The 18032-nt window shown below is 40.4% G+C and overlaps 2 protein-coding genes across 5 annotated transcripts in view; one reads left to right on the top strand and one right to left on the bottom strand.

Moving 5' to 3' along the window:
* The window catches only part of LOC117503135 (nascent polypeptide-associated complex subunit alpha, muscle-specific form-like), a 51696-nt gene extending 45418 nt beyond the window's left edge, over positions 1 to 6278 (top strand). For 2 of the 3 annotated variants that reach the window (XM_034162312.1, XM_034162311.1), the window contains 5 exons: positions 20 to 159; positions 2027 to 2150; positions 2502 to 2660; positions 2738 to 2897; positions 3969 to 4371. In XM_034162312.1, the coding sequence (XP_034018203.1) occupies positions 20 to 159; positions 2027 to 2150; positions 2502 to 2660; positions 2738 to 2897; positions 3969 to 4057 (672 nt within the window). In that variant the 3' untranslated portion in view covers positions 4058 to 4371. Of the gene's footprint in view, positions 1 to 19; positions 160 to 1348; positions 1359 to 2026; positions 2151 to 2501; positions 2661 to 2737; positions 2898 to 3968; positions 4372 to 5811 lie in introns of those variants that run through there. The other variant, XM_034162313.1, reaches the window with a different exon arrangement.
* Positions 4261 to 18032, bottom strand: part of LOC117503137 (reticulon-4-interacting protein 1 homolog, mitochondrial-like) — a 32856-nt gene continuing 19084 nt past the window's right edge. For both annotated transcript variants that reach the window (XM_034162315.1, XM_034162314.1), the window contains 5 exons: positions 16534 to 16582; positions 16308 to 16444; positions 13511 to 13694; positions 5693 to 5788; positions 4261 to 5059 (listed from right to left, as the gene is read on the bottom strand). In XM_034162315.1, the coding sequence (XP_034018206.1) occupies positions 4877 to 5059; positions 5693 to 5788; positions 13511 to 13694; positions 16308 to 16444; positions 16534 to 16582 (649 nt within the window). In that variant the 3' untranslated portion in view covers positions 4261 to 4876. The remainder of the gene's footprint in view (positions 5060 to 5692; positions 5789 to 13510; positions 13695 to 16307; positions 16445 to 16533; positions 16583 to 18032) is intronic.

The following is an 18032-nucleotide window of genomic DNA, read 5'->3' as shown; positions in this document are numbered from 1 at the left end:
TCCTTCTCTCTCTCGACAGGAGTTCTCGCTGCCATCCATCACTCTTTTCGAGCGGGGCGCTCTGCGGGGAAAGCGGGTGGTTCTGACAGACGCCGCAGTCAACCTTCAGCTGGCTGCAGGCTGCAGCCGCGTGCAGTCGGTGCTGGTGGAAGGAGGCATGTGAGTACGTTACAGCGGGGTAACGCTCAGCGTGCAGGAATGTGAAGTTGTTACAGAGAGCAAGCTAATAAACCCACGGCGCCGTCTCCTGACGGCAGGGTGTGAAACAGCCACGTGTCCAAATAAACCAGTTTGTTTTCTTCCCTTTGCATCACGTTCCGAGCTGTAAACCCCGCCCACGCGGCTCGTATTGTCACAGGTGATGTGTCGTAATTTAACGAGGTGCAGAATGCAGCGTCTGCACATCTTCACAGTACAGCTCTGACAGATGGAGCGCTGATGGAAACCTTCTGCTGATGTGACTTTCAGTGTGCAGGTGTGATTTCACACTGAAGAAATAAAGGGTTCACGGCGAGCGAGGCCAATCAGCCGCTCAAAGTGACACCCAAAGCATTATCAGCGAAACAGCTAAAGTGGATGTTTGAGCTTCAAGGTGCTGCAGAAGTTCAGGTTTCAAACAAAGCGCAAAAATAAAACTTTTTGTCCCGTAATGGGTGATTTTTGTCATTTCTGGCTGTTGCCATAATAACACTGCAGGTTCTGGTAAGTGTTCCATTAGAGCCTTTACAAAAACAGGTACTTTACAAAGAATTTAACACCAAAAATACAACCATATGACCATCAGTTTCCAAGATGTGCCACAACCACTGAAAGTACAGTCAGGTGCATAAATATTTGGACCTCTGTGCACCACCACAGTGGAGCTGGAATAAAACAATATGTGTGTATTAAAAAAATATCAGGAGCTATTTTTTTTTAGAGCCTATAAATAAATGAGGATTATTTTTCCACAAATCATCACTTACAGCCAGTTTCCTTTAGACAGGTCAGTACAGCACTGTTTTAAATCTGTCTGGAGGAGCCAGTTTTCAAAAACCAAGTGACCACACAAGGTGACAAGTGAGGGAAGCCATCAAGACACTCATGTCAACTCTGAAGGAGTTATATGCTTCTTTAGTGCAAGGTTTGTCTGCTGCATCAGCGGTTATGTAGCGTCAGGGTGCAGTGGCACAAAGATCTACTTCAAAAGATACATTTCAGGCACATTTTCTCAGAAGGCACATGGGAGCCACAGGCCTACATTTGAGAGGTTTTTTTGTGCAATAACCCTTCTTCTGTTTATTTTCAATTAATTTGTCGTATCTGTGTGACGTATGTTGTGTTGTGGTTGTCCTTTTGGCTGCTCCGGTTTGTTCAGGGTCACCACAGCAGATACAGCCAGATCCACATTAGTATTTGGCACGTTTTACACCGTATGCCCTTCCTGACGCAACTCCACTGTCCAGCCCCTGGTGTTCCAAAGCAGTCTCCCATCCAAGTACTAACCAGGCCCCACACTGCTTAGCTTCTGAGATCTGATGGGATCAGACTTATTTATCTGTGTGATGTATATATTTTGGTTTTCACATTTTTAAGTCTGTTTTATTGGTTGTATTTTTTCTTCTAATTCCATTTTGTAAAACTTTTATATTGCTAACATTTTACATTGACATTACTTAATGCAGTAATAAGCATTAGCTAACAGCTATTTCAGGCTTATTGTTCTCTGATTGTATTAATATGAACAGCACTTCTTTAACTTTGTAACTGTTAAAAATGTTGTCGTTTGACGAGTGTGAACATAACACAACTGACTTGTATTTGAGGATTTAGTTGGTCACATCACCAGAGATCAGGGGGTCACATGTCTCAAAACTCTTATTGAGGTCACTTCAGCTGGTAATGTGAACATAGCCTTTGTGACCTGTTGGGAGCATTTGCCAAAAATACAAATGAGATCAAAACACCACAAGTGGCCCAAATCTCATATGAATTTGGGGAATCTGGTAACTTCAAACACACAGAGTGAGTTTGTTTTTATTTCCAGGTGGGTTTTATACGAGGGACTAAACTATCGGGGCGCTCAGATTTTGCTGAAACCTGGTGACGTGCCCAACTGGAGAGATTTCAGCGGCTGGCAGAAAATTGGATCTTTGCGGCCTCTCGCACAGGTACCTGCTGCACTGTGAGCACAAACTGTTCTGCAGAAAAAAAAAGTGTGTGCTCACTCCATCTATGTTGACCTACAAATAAATGAGTAGACAATTAAACATATGTGAGACAAAAAATTAACAATAACCACATCTAATCTTGTATGTCGAAAAAAAAAAGTGAACTGATACAACCTCTCTATATTACAATAACCACTTACTATAAGGCAAAAACTACAAAATAAGAAAAATGCTTTTATTTATAGTACATATATATTCCAAAGCACCCGTAAACATCAAAAGCATTTTTTACAGCTCACCCTGTTTTTTTTTTTTTTTTTACTTTTTTTTTTTCGTCTTACCCCTGAGTAGAAGCAGGTGCATTTCCATCTAAAAAACAGGCAAACGGGTTGGCTGATGTCCATTACCGGCGAACTGGATGATATCAAACTGATACGGATCCAAGAAACAGAGGAGACAAACGGACCGGAGCAGATCTGGGCCTACCGGAATGGATTTTTGCACTGCAGGGTACCGGTACCATTGTCGTACGAATTCATCTGTGCCGTTAAATTACAGAAACAAGTTTAACAGTTGTGTGTTTCCAGCTGCTGGAGGAGTGCTGCCTGAGTCCCAGTGGGACTGTGACCATGGCAGGAAGCCGTGTGGGAGTCACCCCAGAGCTGGAAGCCCAAATCCACCTGTGGAACATCACCCCGGAAGGATTTATCCAGTACACCGCCTCTGGTTTGGTCCTGGAGGTCAAAGGTGAGCGAGCGCCATTCACCCGTGGGAAGAAATAGTTTTCATTTCACTGAGTAATCTGCTGCATTTAAGACGTGTTTAGTTCATAACTTGCAAATGCCAGCTGGGATGAGTTTGACATTTAAAAGTATCGGGTTACACAATCGCAGTCTTATTTAATGTCTGTAAATCACAGTTATACTTTAAGTGTCAGAAAACTCCACAATAATTACAAAATTACCACCAGGTCTGTGACAGTAATTACCTTCTATCGTTGACGTCTGAACTCTGGTTTAGTTTGCAGCACTGTCACTTAGTGACCCCTTGTGGACTAAAGGTCTAATTTTACTCTGGCTGTGTAACGGATTGTACAATTAATTACATGAACATATGGAGTAACATATGACACCCAATGAGATTTTAAATAATTAATTATTCAAGCGCCTTGGGGCAACTGTTTGTTGTGATTTGGCGCTATATAAATAAAATTGATTGATTGATTGAAGTCGGCACAAGTCATTTACCGCTTTTAGAATTCAGACTTTAAAAGCAAACTCAATCCAGCAGCAATTCTTAAAAATACAGTCCTGGTCAGAATTTAGTGGCACTCCTGTATTCTGAGTAAAGAACTTAAAATAGTTCACATCCACTTCTAACTCCTTTGGGGTGTTTTGGTTTGGTCTTCCTGCAACCGTGAGGCAGTCAGAGTCTGTGGACATTTTTAAGTCAAGACTTAAAACCCATTTTTATTCTCTTTCTTATGAATAGTTTTTATTTTTTATCTGTTTTATTCTTTTACTTCTGTTTTTAATTATTTATTTGAATTTTTTATTCATTTTTAATTATTTATTGAATTTTTATGTTGAACTGTTCTGTGTGAGGCGCCTTGAGACGGCTTTTGTTGTGATTTGGTGCATTATAATTAATTCAATTGAATTGAATTTGGTTGAGATGTGTGCCATCTAGTGGCACAACCAGTTATAGCACCTATAAATCCTGTATCTTAAACATATGGATGCCAGGAATTTGATCCAGGATTGTATTTAACTAAGTAGACTGCTACAGAGAATAAATGCTAAAATGTCTTTCTCTCAGGGGGCCACAACTACGACAAAAACCAAGTGATTCTCAACATGCTGGAGCCACACAAACTCAATCAAAGGTGGGACGTGGAAATTATTTGAAAATGACTGCGGATCAAGAAAATTACAGAAGCACAGCTCTACCTGAGGCTTCGTTACGCAACTGAAGGGCGAGTGTTCGAGGACGAGGTACGACGTTGAAGTCTTCAGCCGGTCTACAAACCATCTAATGCTGTCTGCGACGTGGAGATCTATGCAGTAATTCGTAAGAATGTATCACTCTTAACGCAAGAAATACTGCACTCTGAACGTGAAATGTTTGAAACGTCCAGACACGTTAACGATTATAGTTTGTCTTTTTCAACCCAATAAACACATTTGCCTGTTTGTAATTAAGTTAAACAGTGTTAACATTTATATCCATGTACTGTTCTGTCTTACTCCGGCTGCATGCATACAAGAGGCAAGAAAAAACGTTTTGCTTATTAAATGTCTTTTTTTTCTTTGTTGTCTCCAAAATATGTAGATCTTGTGCTTACAATTGTAAAAATGTTTTGTCAATAAATTCATCAAAAGCGTCGCACATTCTTGCAGCTGGTATAAAATAAACCAAGGAGGCTGAGGTGGGAAAATTCCAAGTGCTGATGGAAGTTGTCAAAAATGCAACATGGTGGAAACTCGTCCTGTCTGCTTTCCTTGCTACAAGAGGACGTTCAAATCTGTTAAAGTGCCAAATTTTTCCATATGGTGTGTGTGATGTGTGTGTGGCAGGTTACAACTTGGAGGTTTGATGGATCTGGCAGAACACGACAGATCTGGCCACACAACAGCGCCACCTCTGCTCTGTTTGAAGGAAGCACTCAAGCTTTGGAGGAGATTCACGGATCTTTTGGTCGTCTCCATTTCTGCTCAACTTTTTCCCTACACTCGCTCCGACTCTGCAGTCCCCATGTAACCGTGCACCGTCTCATCATCTTGTGCGGTGCAGTTGTCCTCTTCGGTCACCCTCACGACTGTCTTCCCTCTGGCGTGGCCCATCTCTAGCTTCTGAAAGGCCTGAGGCACCTGGGTAAATGGGAACTGTGCCTCCACCACTGGCAGGATCTGTGACAAGCCAGGGAAGGGGAAAAAAAAAAAGATAAATTTCAGATTTCTATCTTTGCAGATGATGTGACTATTTTAGATGATGAAACACCCATGAGCTCCGATTGCATCATCTTGTGCTCAATGACAAAGTGAGGGAGGGGTTTAGAATGTGATGAGGTTGGACAATCCTGTTATTCCGGTCAGCACCTCTCGTCTCCAGCAATGAATGGGAAGCGGCGTGGTGTCACACTGGAAAATGTCTACACTCCTGCCAGATTAGGACGGGAAGGGAGCATGTGTTTGTATAGGGAATGTGTGTCTGTAGCTTCCTGTCACCGGTGTGGACTCGCTGTAAGCCGCTGGACAAAAGGGCAGAGGTCCAACATGCATTGTGAATAGCTGTTCAGCAGCAGTTTGAAAATCCATTGGTGGTCTCCTGGCGCCCGGCAGGCATCCGTGCCCACCGCAAACAATCCGGCAAACACAGTGGGAGACACGATGCTCACTCCATAAGTAGCAGGATGACTATGTAAGGAATCCCCGACATGTTAGTAATCTTCAAACTGTGAGAGAGGTGTTAATGAGAGAGGATTTACACCTCCTACACTGTGTGTGTGCGCATGTGTGTGAGATCATCACTGAGGCCGTTACCTTCCCTGCATCCACCAGGAGGCTGACCTCATCCAGGGCAGGCCCATCTGGAGCAAAAAATCCCCAGCGGTAGAAGGTTCCGTTTGATAATATGCTCTAAGGAGAGATCAGAGAGGCAGCTGACGGTGACACAAGACGTACAAAGACAAATCAGACTGTGGAAGAGTTTAAAAAGTCAGCACATCAAACACCTGAATAATTTCAGGTGTTTTTATTTTTGCAACAAATGGGGGGAAAAAGGATTTATGTAGCGTTTTCAAGCATAATTAGGGAATAACCCTGTTGTGTCTGATGATTTGCGGACATTTATGCTGGTTATACGGTCGCAAATTGAGCTTTACCGACGACATGTTAAAATGCTTATTTGCAACCGTATAACAGCATGTATGTCTGCAAAGCATCAGACAAAAGGGGGTTATTCCCTTTCTAATTCAATTCCATCATTTGCACAGTTTATTTTTCTGTAGGTAATTCGGTCGGCGAGGCTTATCGTCAAGCCGAGGCAGCGTCGATCCAACAGCGGTCAGGGCGCGGAGTAATCCATCAAACGTGAAAATCCATCAAATGTGAAACGGTAATTCTGTATCAGAATCCACATCAATACTTTCATATGGTAGCTTAAAATCACCCATTTCAAGGGCGGCATCGGTACGCAACTTTCTCTCGCTCTCAGTTAACAGTGCTAACAGCTAGCAGCGTGCACAGCTGGTGTTGTAGAATTTGTGATCCGTCGCATAAATCGGCAGTTCCGTGTCCCAACTATATTGCACATGTGCAGTTGAGCGGAGTACAGGAATGACATTCAACAGTCATGACATCTTGTCAGAACACCGGTCAGGGCGCAGAGTAATACATCCAAATATGAAACAGTCAAATATTTTGCCACTGTTACCCCAATACTATAAAGTCTGAAATCTCACACGATTAACCAATCAGATTTGATTAGAATATTCAATGTACATCAAGGCATAACAATAAAATGTAAATAATTAACACCCATAACAACAATTTACAATTGAACCAAACATGTAGCTAAAAAACTACAAACTAGGCGCATAAGGTTTAATGAGTTCAGTAAGACAGACAACAACAAAACCTCAAAATCTCTTACAGTCACAGAAAGCAAGTGAGCAGGTTAAAACACTCCTGCTTTTGGTAAAAACTCATTCTGAATCATCATAATACAAGTTTAGTTAAAAAAAAAAGGTAATTGGTTACTTTAAGTTGCAAAAAGTAACAAGACAGGCCTGTTCTGATATCTGAGATAGTAATCTCAGTTGTCTCAGATACTCTGATTATCTCAGAGTATCTGAGATAATCAACACTGCATTTAATCTATTATTAGACTCAATTGGCTTTGCTCAAAATGTAAATGAGTCCACCCACCACTTTAATCATATCTTAGATCTTGTTCTGATTTATGGTATGGAAATTGAAGACTTAACAGTATTCCCTGAAAACTCCCTTCTGTCTGATCATTTCTTAATAACATTTACATTTACTCTGATGGACTACCCAGCAGTGGGGAATAAGTTTCATTACACTAGAAGTCTTTCAGAAAGCGCTGTAACTAGGTTTAAGGATATGATGCCTTCTTTATGTTCTCTAATGCCATATACCAACACAGTGCAGAGTAGCTACCTAAACTCTGTAAGTGAGATAGAGTATCTCGTCAATAGTTTTACATCCTCACTGAAGACAACTTTGGATGCTGTAGCTCCTCTGAAAAAGAAAGCTTTAAATCAGAAGTGCCTGACTCTGTGGTATAACTCACAAACTCGCAGCTTAAAGCAGATAACCTGTAAGTTGGAGAGGAAATGGTGTCTCACTAATTTAGAAGATCTTCACTTAGCCTGGAAAAAGAGTCTGTTGCTCTATAAAAAAAAGCCCTCCGTAAAGCTAGGACATCTTACTACTCATCACTAACTGAAGAAAATAAGAACAACCACAGGTTTCTTTTCAACACTGTAGCCAGGCTGACAGAGTCAGAGCTCTATTGAGCCGAGTATTCCTTTAACTTTAACTAGTAATGACTTCATGACTTTCTTTGCTAATAAAATTTTAACTATTAGAGAAAAAATTACTCATAACCATCCCAAAGACATATCGTTATCTTTGGCTGCTTTCAGTGATGCCGGTATTTGGTTAGACTCTTTCTCTCCGATTGTTCTGTCTGAGTTATTTTCATTAGTTACTTCCTCCAAACCATCAACATGTCTGTTAGACCCCATTCCTACCAGGCTGCTCAAGGAAGCCCTACCATTAATTAATGCTTCGATCTTAAATATGATCAATCTATCTTTGTTAGTTGGCTATGTACCACAGGCTTTTAAGGTGACAGTAATTAAACCATTACTTAAAAAGCCATCACTTGACCCAGCTATCTTAGCTAATTATAGGCCAATCTCCAACCTTCCTTTTCTCTCAAAAATTCTTGAAAGGGTAGTTGTAAAACAGCTAACTGATCATCTGCAGAGGAATGGTCTATTTGAAGAGTTTCAGTCAGGTTTTAGAATTCATCATAGTACAGAAACAGCATTAGTGAAGGTTACAAATGATCTTCTTATGGCCTCAGACAGTGGACTCATGTCTGTGCTTGTTCTGTTAGACCTCAGTGCTGCTTTTGATACTGTTATACATAAAATTTTATTACAGAGATTAGAGCATGCCATAGGTATTAAAAGCACTGCGCTGCGGTGGTTTGAATCATATTTATCTAAAAGATTACAATTTGTTCATGTAAATGGGAAATCTTCACAGACTAAGGTTAATTATGGAGTTCCACAAGGTTCTGTGCTAGGACCAATTTTATTCACTTTATACATGTTTCCCTTAGGTAGTATTATTAGACGGCATTGCTTAAATTTTCATTGTTACGCAGATGATACCCAGCTTTACCTATCCATGAAGCCAGAGGACACACACCAATTAGCTAAACTGCAGGATTGTCTTACAGACATAAAGACATGGATGACCTCTAATGTCCTGCTTTTAAACTCAGATAAAACTGAAGTTATTGTACTTGGCCCCACAAATCTTAGAAACATGGTGTCTAACCAGATCCTTACTCTGGATGGCATTACCCTGACCTCTAGTAATACTACTTTTTGATCAGGATATGTCCTTCAATGCGCATATTAAGCAAATTGTAGGACTGCTTTTTTACATTTGCGCAATATCTCTAAAATTAGAAAGGTCTTGTCTCAGAGTGATGCTGAAAAACTAATTCATGCATTTATTTCCTCTAGGCTGGACTATTGTAATTCATTATTATCAGGTTGTCCTAAAAGTTCCCTGAAAAGCCTTCAGTTAATTCAAAATGCTGCAGCTAGAGTGCTAACAGGGACTAGGAGAGAGCATATCTCACCCATATTGGCCTCTCTTCATTGGCTTCCTGTTAATTCTAGAATAGAATTTAAAATTCTTCTTCTTACTTATAAGGTTTTGAATAATCAGGTCCCATCTTAGGGACCTCATAGTACCATATCACCCCAATAGAGCGCTTCGCTCTCAGACTGCAGGCTTACTTGTAGTTCCTAGGGTTTGTAAGAGTAGAATGGGAGGCAGAGCCTTCAGCTTTCAGGCTCCTCTCCTGTGGAACCAGCTCCCAATTCAGATCAGGGAGACAGACACCCTCTCTACTTTTAAGATTAGGCTTAAAACTTTCCTTTTTGCTAAAGCTTATAGTTAGGGCTGGATCAGGTGACCCTGAACCATCCCTTAGTTATGCTGCTATAGACTTAGACTGCTGGGGGGTTCCCATGATGCACTGAGTGTTTCTTTCTCTTTTTGCTCTGTATGCATCACTCTGCATTTAATCATTAGTGACTGATCTCTGCTCCCCTCCACAGCATGTCTTTTTCCTGGTTCTCTCCCTCAGCCCCAACCAGTCCCAGCAGAAGACTGCCCCTCCCTGAGCCTGGTTCTGCTGGAGGTTTCTTCCTGTTAAAAGGGAGTTTTTCTTTCCCACTGTTGCCAAGTGCTTGCTCACAGGGGGTTGTTTTGACCGTTGGGGTTTTTCCGTAATTATTGTATGGCCTTGCCTTACAATATAAGGCGCCTTGGGGCAACTGTTTGTTGTGATATGGCACTATATAAATAAAATTGATTTGATTTGATAGAGTTCAAGACCTGAGCAAGCTCAGGGCAAATTTTCAGTAAATCCATCATTTTAAGAAAACATCCACCCCATTTGAGAAATGTAGAGCAAATGATCACATATGAAGAAGATTTTAACTCCCCAAGTGAGACTTGAAGGCGGTAATTTGTCCTCCCTTAATCATGTCAACAGGTCGAGACACCTGCGTACAATGCTCACTATGAAATACTTGGGCGCATCATCTGAGAACAGGTCAACTCTCTGTACGTGTAAGACTGTGTCGATTCTCGGCAACTGTTTATATGTTGGAAAATCCCTCTCAAGCGGAGGGAGTGTGAAAGAAGGACGCCCACTTCAAGTCACATGTCCTTTGATAAATTAACATCTTCTTCATCTTCATCATTTTCAAAAAACTGATAAGTCAAATATGAGATGGAATCAATGTAATGGTGCTCTTTTAATCGTGGATGCGCTATAATGAGCGGTGCATTATGCAACCGTTCAGTTTGTGATCAACATTACTCTTCTGGGTCACTTATCAAAAATAATTTAAACCCAAATCTGATTAATCTTATGTTACTTTTGGACCAAATCTCCATTTTTTAAAATTGAATGCATGTACATGCAAATTTGGACAGGAGCTCGACACGTCCGTTCCAGCGTGATCCAAACCTCTTGGACACACGATGACCTCACTGTGGAACTTGTACCTTTAAAATTAAAAGTAACTACATGGATTCTGTTGAAAACTACTGAACTTTATAAATTTAGTTTAACCTAAAACTCACAACTGAGTTAATAACCTTTAACTTCCAAGTAAATAAGCCACTAATGCAATTATCTTTTTAGGTCAATACTTTGGATGTTAATGAAGTCCACCCAGACACAACTACCTGTTTGTTTCACTTTATTACAACACAAAGAACCCCAATGAGAGTGCAACAGAATGCACAAGACACACTAAAAAAAACCCACCATATATATATGTATCATGAGATTTACTTATTCTTATTGATGTGCAGCCACTTTTCCACACTTCCTGAAGCTCTGCAGCAGAGATTCTGTCTTGACAGCAGTGTGCTGCTAAATTATTGAACACTAGAGGGCTTCGTTGGGCTGCGAGCTCACAGATGATAAGGACTTGCTGTGAAATATCAGCCTGCTGAGGGTGTGACTGCTGTGGCTGAGCTCTGCCAAGCTGACCAGCTGGCTGCTCCTGTGGACAAAGGAGCCCGGCGGGTTGGCAACAAACACAGTAACACTGGTATTTGCTTTTTTTTTGGGGGGGGGGGGGGGGGGGGGGGTCAGCCTCCATCTACGCAAATACTGCTGCTTCAGCAACACACACATCCAGTCCAGCACACCAGACTCCAAAGCTGCCGGTTATCATATCAGCTCAGTCTGCTCGACCAACCATGCGCATCTTCTAGAGGCACAACTATCAGAACATCATGTAATGAATCGGCAACTATTTTGCTAATTGATTCATCTTTTTGATTCCTTTTTCAAAGTCCAAATTCTCTTATTTCTGCTTCTTAAAGGGACTTTTTGTAGTTTCTTAACATCTAACCAACTGTAAACTGCGTATCTTTTGCTGGTGGACAAAACAGAGATGTTTAAACACTGAACAATGTTTTTTCACAATTTTATGGACTAATCCAGAAAATAACACATTGACTAACTGAGAATGAAAATATGAAATATGTTAGGGTTTTTTACTTCTTTTTGTGCATCATGTAAAAATAAAGCTGTGTGCACAATTTTATTCCATACGTTTTCCCCAATGCCTCAATTTGTTCTACTTTTTATGTTGTGATTTAAAAAAAAAATATTCAATACATTTTATGACAAAATATTTGAATGCAAGTGTCAACATTATTGGTAGAATTTCTGGTTCTGATTTCTTGGCAAGTTGAACAATGTAAAATTGACTAATCTGAAAAACAGAAACAAAAATTAAAAAAAAAATCAATCAATACACTAATAAAAAACAAAATCAGTTACAAAAATAATCACACACACACAGAGCTATTTTGGAAGGCAGCACCTAAAGCGTGTTAGTTTTTTAACTTAAGGAAAAGTAGTAATTGAATCTGATAGTTGTCCAAATATACTGAAGAACGGCAATCATTTGCATTTAGGGAATAACGCTGTTCTGTCTGATGATTTGCAGACATTCATGCTGGTTATACGGTCGCAAATTGAGCTTTACCAATGATGCGACACAGGGGGGTTATTCCCATTCTAATTCAATTCCATCGTTTACACGGTTTATTTTTCTGTAGCTAATTCGTATGGTAGCTTAAATTCACCCATTTCAGCGGCAGCTGCATGTGACTTTCTCTCGCTCTCAGCTAATAGCGCTAACAGCTAGCAGAGCACGCAACTGTTGTCGCAAACCGAATGGTCCGCTGCTAAAAATTGGTCCGCCTTTTGCATCGCCGCATGTCATTTCAGACCACAGCAGCATGTCTGAAACAGTCTCTTCACCCAAAGCAATCAAATGGATTAATGTGATTAACCATCAGATGATAAAGGTAAAACCTCTTAAATCATTCTAAAGTCAGTTTTAAGCAGAAATGAGGCCGTGTGAAGCAGAAAAGAGGCAAAATTCCGTGACACTTTGAAATATCCGACGCGCAGTGAACGCATCAGCAAGCAGCTCGTTTAGCCGCGGTGCTCCGATCGCTTCTGCTGCCTTTTATGATGAAATAATGCTGAATTTATGTGGAAAAGATTGTTGTACAAACGCTTCAGATATCTGTCGCTGAGATAGAAGATGACTGGAGGGAAGTTTGAAGCAGAAACGAGGTGTTAATCCATGAACCGCGTCATCGGGGGGGGACCAATTTTTAGGGGGACCGTTCTGAATGCAACACCGGTGCTCTGTCGAATTGTGCATCTCGTCGCATAAAATCAACAATTCCGCATCCCGACAATATTGTGCATGTGTGCGCATGCGCAGTTGCGTGGAGGACAGGAATGACATCTCGTCAGAACACCAATCAGGGCACGGAGTAATACATCCAAATGTGAAATGGTTGAATATTTTTCCACTGTTACCCCGATATTATACGTTCTAAAATCTCACACGCTTAACCAGTCAGATTTGTGGAAAAAAATGTAAGTGGATTAGAATATTTATTATATGCAGATTACTTATTCCTACTACACAGTTACTGTCGGAGGAAGTTGCAGGCAGTTCAGTCTGTTGCTAAATGATGTCATGTGTGATCGCACATTGACGTAGAACGGTGACAGTGGGGAAATGCATCGTTTAAACTATACTTTTCACATATTTTTTTCCAGACATGTTCTACTTCTATATGATATTTAACAACTTTTAGCAGCAAATCTTTTATCTCACAAGCGCAGCACCTGCTTTCTGTCTCTGCAAGATTTGGAAAAGAGAGGCTGTAACGCATGTTAAACAGGAGGTAAAAACGGGTAAAAAAGTCCTCCTTTCTTAAATCTGAACTTTGACCAATCACTGCCAATTAGCTGCAGAAAGCTTCACCTTATGATCACGGTCTACAGAAAAAGTACAACCCTGCTGAGTTGTCACTGGAGCTTCATTATAGCAGTAGGTCTGCGATGGAAGAGCTCCTTAAATCAGGCACTTTCACAAAGTTTAAGGACAGAATGTAACAGGATGATATTTTGTTTCTATTTGGATTGGCAGGTGAGGGTTCTGGCTGTGTATTTTTGATTATTTTTACCTGTACTGCCTTGTTTTGCAGCATGAATCCAGACTGAAACATCCCACCCAGCAGACCCATGGAGTCAATGTTGTGGAGCAGAGGCGTGACCAGCGTGACATACTTTGCTCCAGACCAGGGTTTCAACAAGTCCAGACCCCAATGTTCTGCGTCTCCGCCCACATTATCCAGAATCAAATCAAACCTGATGATAAAACAGACTGTTAGAGTGACAGCCACATCGGTTTTTATTAACAGTGCATGCTGGGAAAAGCTCACAGCTGCATCCTTTTGTCTTTTCAGTATTAAAAAAATAAAATCTTTTGGGGGCAAGGAGAGGGGAAAACTAGTATTCACTCCAGACATGAGCCCTGGTATCCATGGAAACTGGAAAAGGGAATCAGTAAGGTTTGTCATTCAATCAAAAAGATTTTACCAGAACTGGAGAAAATTAAACTGAGAAATTTAAACAGTTTTTATAGTTCTTAATTAAAGGATGAGTTGTTTTCATTATTTATCAGAGAGGCACTGCCATGGCAAAAGTCATAATCATGATTATTTTCGGCCAAAAGTGAAATCACCGTTATTTAACATGATAAATCACTCACTTGCAACATCCTGAGTTTGTTGAACTTAAAAATAATAACAGTAAATATATTTTAATATTGGGTTTTCTTTAAATTTAATTTAAATTTTACATAGTGTGGGCCTGGAAAGTATTCACAGCGCTTCACTTTTTCCACATTTTGTCATGTTACAGCCTAATTTCAACTAGAGTAAATTCATTTTTCCCCTCAAAATTCTACTCACAACACCCCATAATGACATTGATTTTTTTTTTTTTTTTTTTCAAATTTATTTAAAAATAAATAAATAAATAAGAAATCACATGCCAACTGCTGAAGTGGGTTTCCTGGTGACACTAGAGTGTGGTAATTTATTATTTTAAGTAGAATTTATTTACTGTATTATAATTTGTTGTATTTTGTGTAGAATCTTATGATGCTTTTGTATGTTTTGTTATTATTTTACTGTTAAAATCAATAAAAACATTGTTAAAAAAAAAGAAATCACATGCCAACAAATGGGGGTTGGCATCATGAAGGTTGCCGACAACTGGTCTTCTACAACCCCTGGCAAAAAATTATGGAATCACCAGCCTCAGAGGATGTTCATTCAGTTGTTTTAATTTTGTAGAAAAAAAGCAGATCACAGACATGACACAAAACTAAAGTCATTTCAAATGGCAACTTTCTGGCTTTAAGAAACACTATAAGAAATCAGGAAAAAAAAAATTGTGGCAGTCAGTAACGGTTACTTTTTTAGACCAAGCAGAGGGAAAAAAATATGGAATCACTCAATTCTGAGGAAAAAATTATGGAATCATGAAAAACAAAAGAACGCTCCAACACATCACTAGTATTTTGTTGCAACACCTCTGGCTTTTATAACAGCTTGCAGTCTCTGAGGCATGGACTTAATGAGTGACAAACAGTACTCTTCATCAATCTGGCTCCAACTTTCTCTGATTGCTGTTGCCAGATCAGCTTTGCAGGTTGGAGCCTTGTCATGGACAATTTTCTTCAACTTCCACCAAAGATTTTCAATTGGATTAAGATCCTTTGCAGGTCATGACATTGACCCTATGTGTCTTTTTGCAAGGAATGTTTTCAGTTTTTGCTCTATGGCAAAATGCATTATCATCCTGAAAAATGATTTCATCATCCCCAAACATCCTTTCAATTGATGGGATAAGAAAAGTGTCCAAAATATCAACGTAAACTTGTGCATTTATTGATGATGTAATGACAGCCATCTCCCCAGTGCCTTTACCTGACATGCAGCCCCATATCATCAATGACTGTGGAAATTTACATGTTCTCTTCAGGCAGTCATCTTTATAAATCTCATTGGAACGGCACCAACCAAAAGTTCCAGCATCATCACCTTGCCCAATGCAGATTCGAGATTCATCACTGAATATGACTTTCATCCAGTCATCCACAGTCCATGATTGCTTTTCCTTAGCCCATTGTAACCTTGTTTTTTTCTGTTTAGGTGTTAATGATGGCTTTCGGTTAGCTTTGCTGTATGTAAATTCCATTTCCTTTAGGCGGTTTCTTACAGTTCGGTCACAGACGTTGACTCCAGTTTCCTCCCATTCGTTCCTCATTTGTTTTGTTGTGCATTTTCGATTTTTGAGACATATTGCTTTAAGTTTTCTGTCTTGACGCTTTGATGTCTTCCTTGGTCTACCAGTATGTTTGCCTTTAACAACCTTCCCATGTTGTTTGTATTTAGTCCAGAGTTTAGACACAGCTGACTGTGAACAACCAACATCTTTTGCAACATTGCGTGATGATTTACCCTCTTTTAAGAGTCTGATAATCCTCTCCTTTGTTTCAGTTGACATCTCTCGTGTTTGAGCCATGATTCATGTCAGTCCACTTGGTGCAACAGCTCTCCAAGGTGTGATCACTCCTTTTTAGATGCAAACTAATGAGCAGATCTGATTTGATGCAGGTGTTAGTTTTGGGGATGAAAATTTACAGGGTGATTCCATAATTTATTCCTCAGAATTGAGTGAGTCCATATTTTTTTTCCCTCTGCTTGGTCTAAAAAAGTAACCCTTACTGACTGCCACAATTTTTTTCCTGATTTCTTATAGTGTTTCTTAAAGCCAGAAAGTTGCCATTTGAAATTACTTTAGTTTTGTGTCATGTCTGATCTGCTTTTTTTCTACAAAATTAAACAACTGAATGAACATCCTCCGAGGCCGGTGATTCCATAATTTTTGCCAGGGGTTGTACACACGTACTTTTCCATCCTTTCCAATTGTGCGGCCACATCTCCTGCTGTGTAGTCCACAACCTCGTCAGCCCCCAGTCCTCTAACGAGGCCCTCTGCATTGTGTGAACAGGTAACCGTCACATGAGCGCCCCAGGCCTTCAACAACTGGCAGCAAAAAAAGACAGTCACAGCAGGTGGTGTCACACTCATGTAGCTTAACACCTGAACACCAAGTGTAGTACGGCGTGCCTTACCTGGATAGAAAACGTTCCAACACCTCCAGATCCTCCGGTGATCAAAACTCTAGAGGGAGAAATCCCAGCAACCAGAGGGTCATTCAATTACTGTGAGAAGCTACTAAAAAAAGCAGCTGCACCAGGGGTGAAGAAAAAAAAAAAAAAAAAAGAGTACAGGATGGAAGATGTTACACAGAGACAATAAATGTCGCATCTGATTTTTTTTTTTAACTTTCTGATTGATAAAGGCAGAACTTTAAAGCACCACACCGGCCATTTTCCAAGTCTGAGCAGACTATGGTTAACAAAAACAAAAGTCTAACATCACTGGAACTTATTTTCCAAAACACAGCTGAATGGTGGTCGGGTTATTCCCCACCTACATCTGCATAGACGGGGAAAGATTTCAGTTCAGTCTGACTGACAACTGATCGCTGAAACCTTCTTACACCAGTCACGTAGCTGAGCAGGGATCATCATGTCGCGTGTTTTGGTCTGTCTATACTATGATCAAGTCTTAGTTTAGATTTAGAATGTTAATTTTATAGAACAGCCATTCCCAAACTGAAGAACACTGGAGCCCACTTTGAAAACTGAAAATCATTTTGGGCGTATTCCAAAAGCTTTACTCACAATTTTGATGGAAAACATCAGGGGTGTGCTCACGGGTGGAGGTACTACCCACCACTCAACCTGTGCACTCGCTACCTACTAAACACACCCAGCAGATGCCCTGCAGTGTTACAGGGCTGCAGAGTGCATATGGGAGCATTTTGTGAGCGCGTGGGAGGCTAAAATGTCACCTGGTGGCATTTGTGTGAGTGCGTAATGAACACTTGTTTTGCTGGCAGCTACCGTAAGCCGTCACAAAATGTAATGGTTAGCGTGACGGTCATGCAAGCAGTTGTGAGCAGAGAAAACAGGAGGAAGTGTGTGTTCATGTAGTGGAGCAGACACATTGTTGCTTTCTGCTTTATGCAAAGCAGTTTGGGGCTCAACACACGTTGGGTCAAGTGTACAAAAACTTGCTCTGAAATATCACAGATTAAGAACAAATATGTCGTTTTTATTCAGATCCCTGAGTGTGTGTGCTGTCTCCCTGCTGTGCAGACGCTCCAATTAGCGAGTTCTGTGACAACTCGGATGAGAACGTTATTCTCCACAGTACCTCTTAAAGATGGAAACCAGCATGAGAGTGATTTTAGAGCAAAGTGCAGCTTTCAAACAATATAGCTTAATTATCAACGATAAGAAATTATCCAAAAACTAGTTTATTAACATGCAGTCACGCGAATCACCTGTTTTAGTTTCAATCATAAATGATTCATGTTCACCCCGTCTAGAAATATGTTTAAAAACATTTCTTTCATGACCCCATTGTGAACATTTGAGTGGAAGCTGCACAGCATGAGGTACGTAGGGACTCCTTTGGTGGAGTGGACTTTGGAAATCACAAGTGGGTGAGTGGTGGGTTTGGTTTTTTCTATTTTGTTCTTCTCAGTGAAGCTGGTAGGCTT

The sequence above is a fragment of the Thalassophryne amazonica genome, chromosome 21 (assembly GCF_902500255.1).
Source record: "Thalassophryne amazonica chromosome 21, fThaAma1.1, whole genome shotgun sequence".
Lineage (NCBI taxonomy): Eukaryota > Metazoa > Chordata > Actinopteri > Batrachoidiformes > Batrachoididae > Thalassophryne > Thalassophryne amazonica.
The sequence above is the reverse complement of the archived record's forward strand: the minus strand, read 5'-3'. Positions and strand labels throughout refer to the sequence as shown.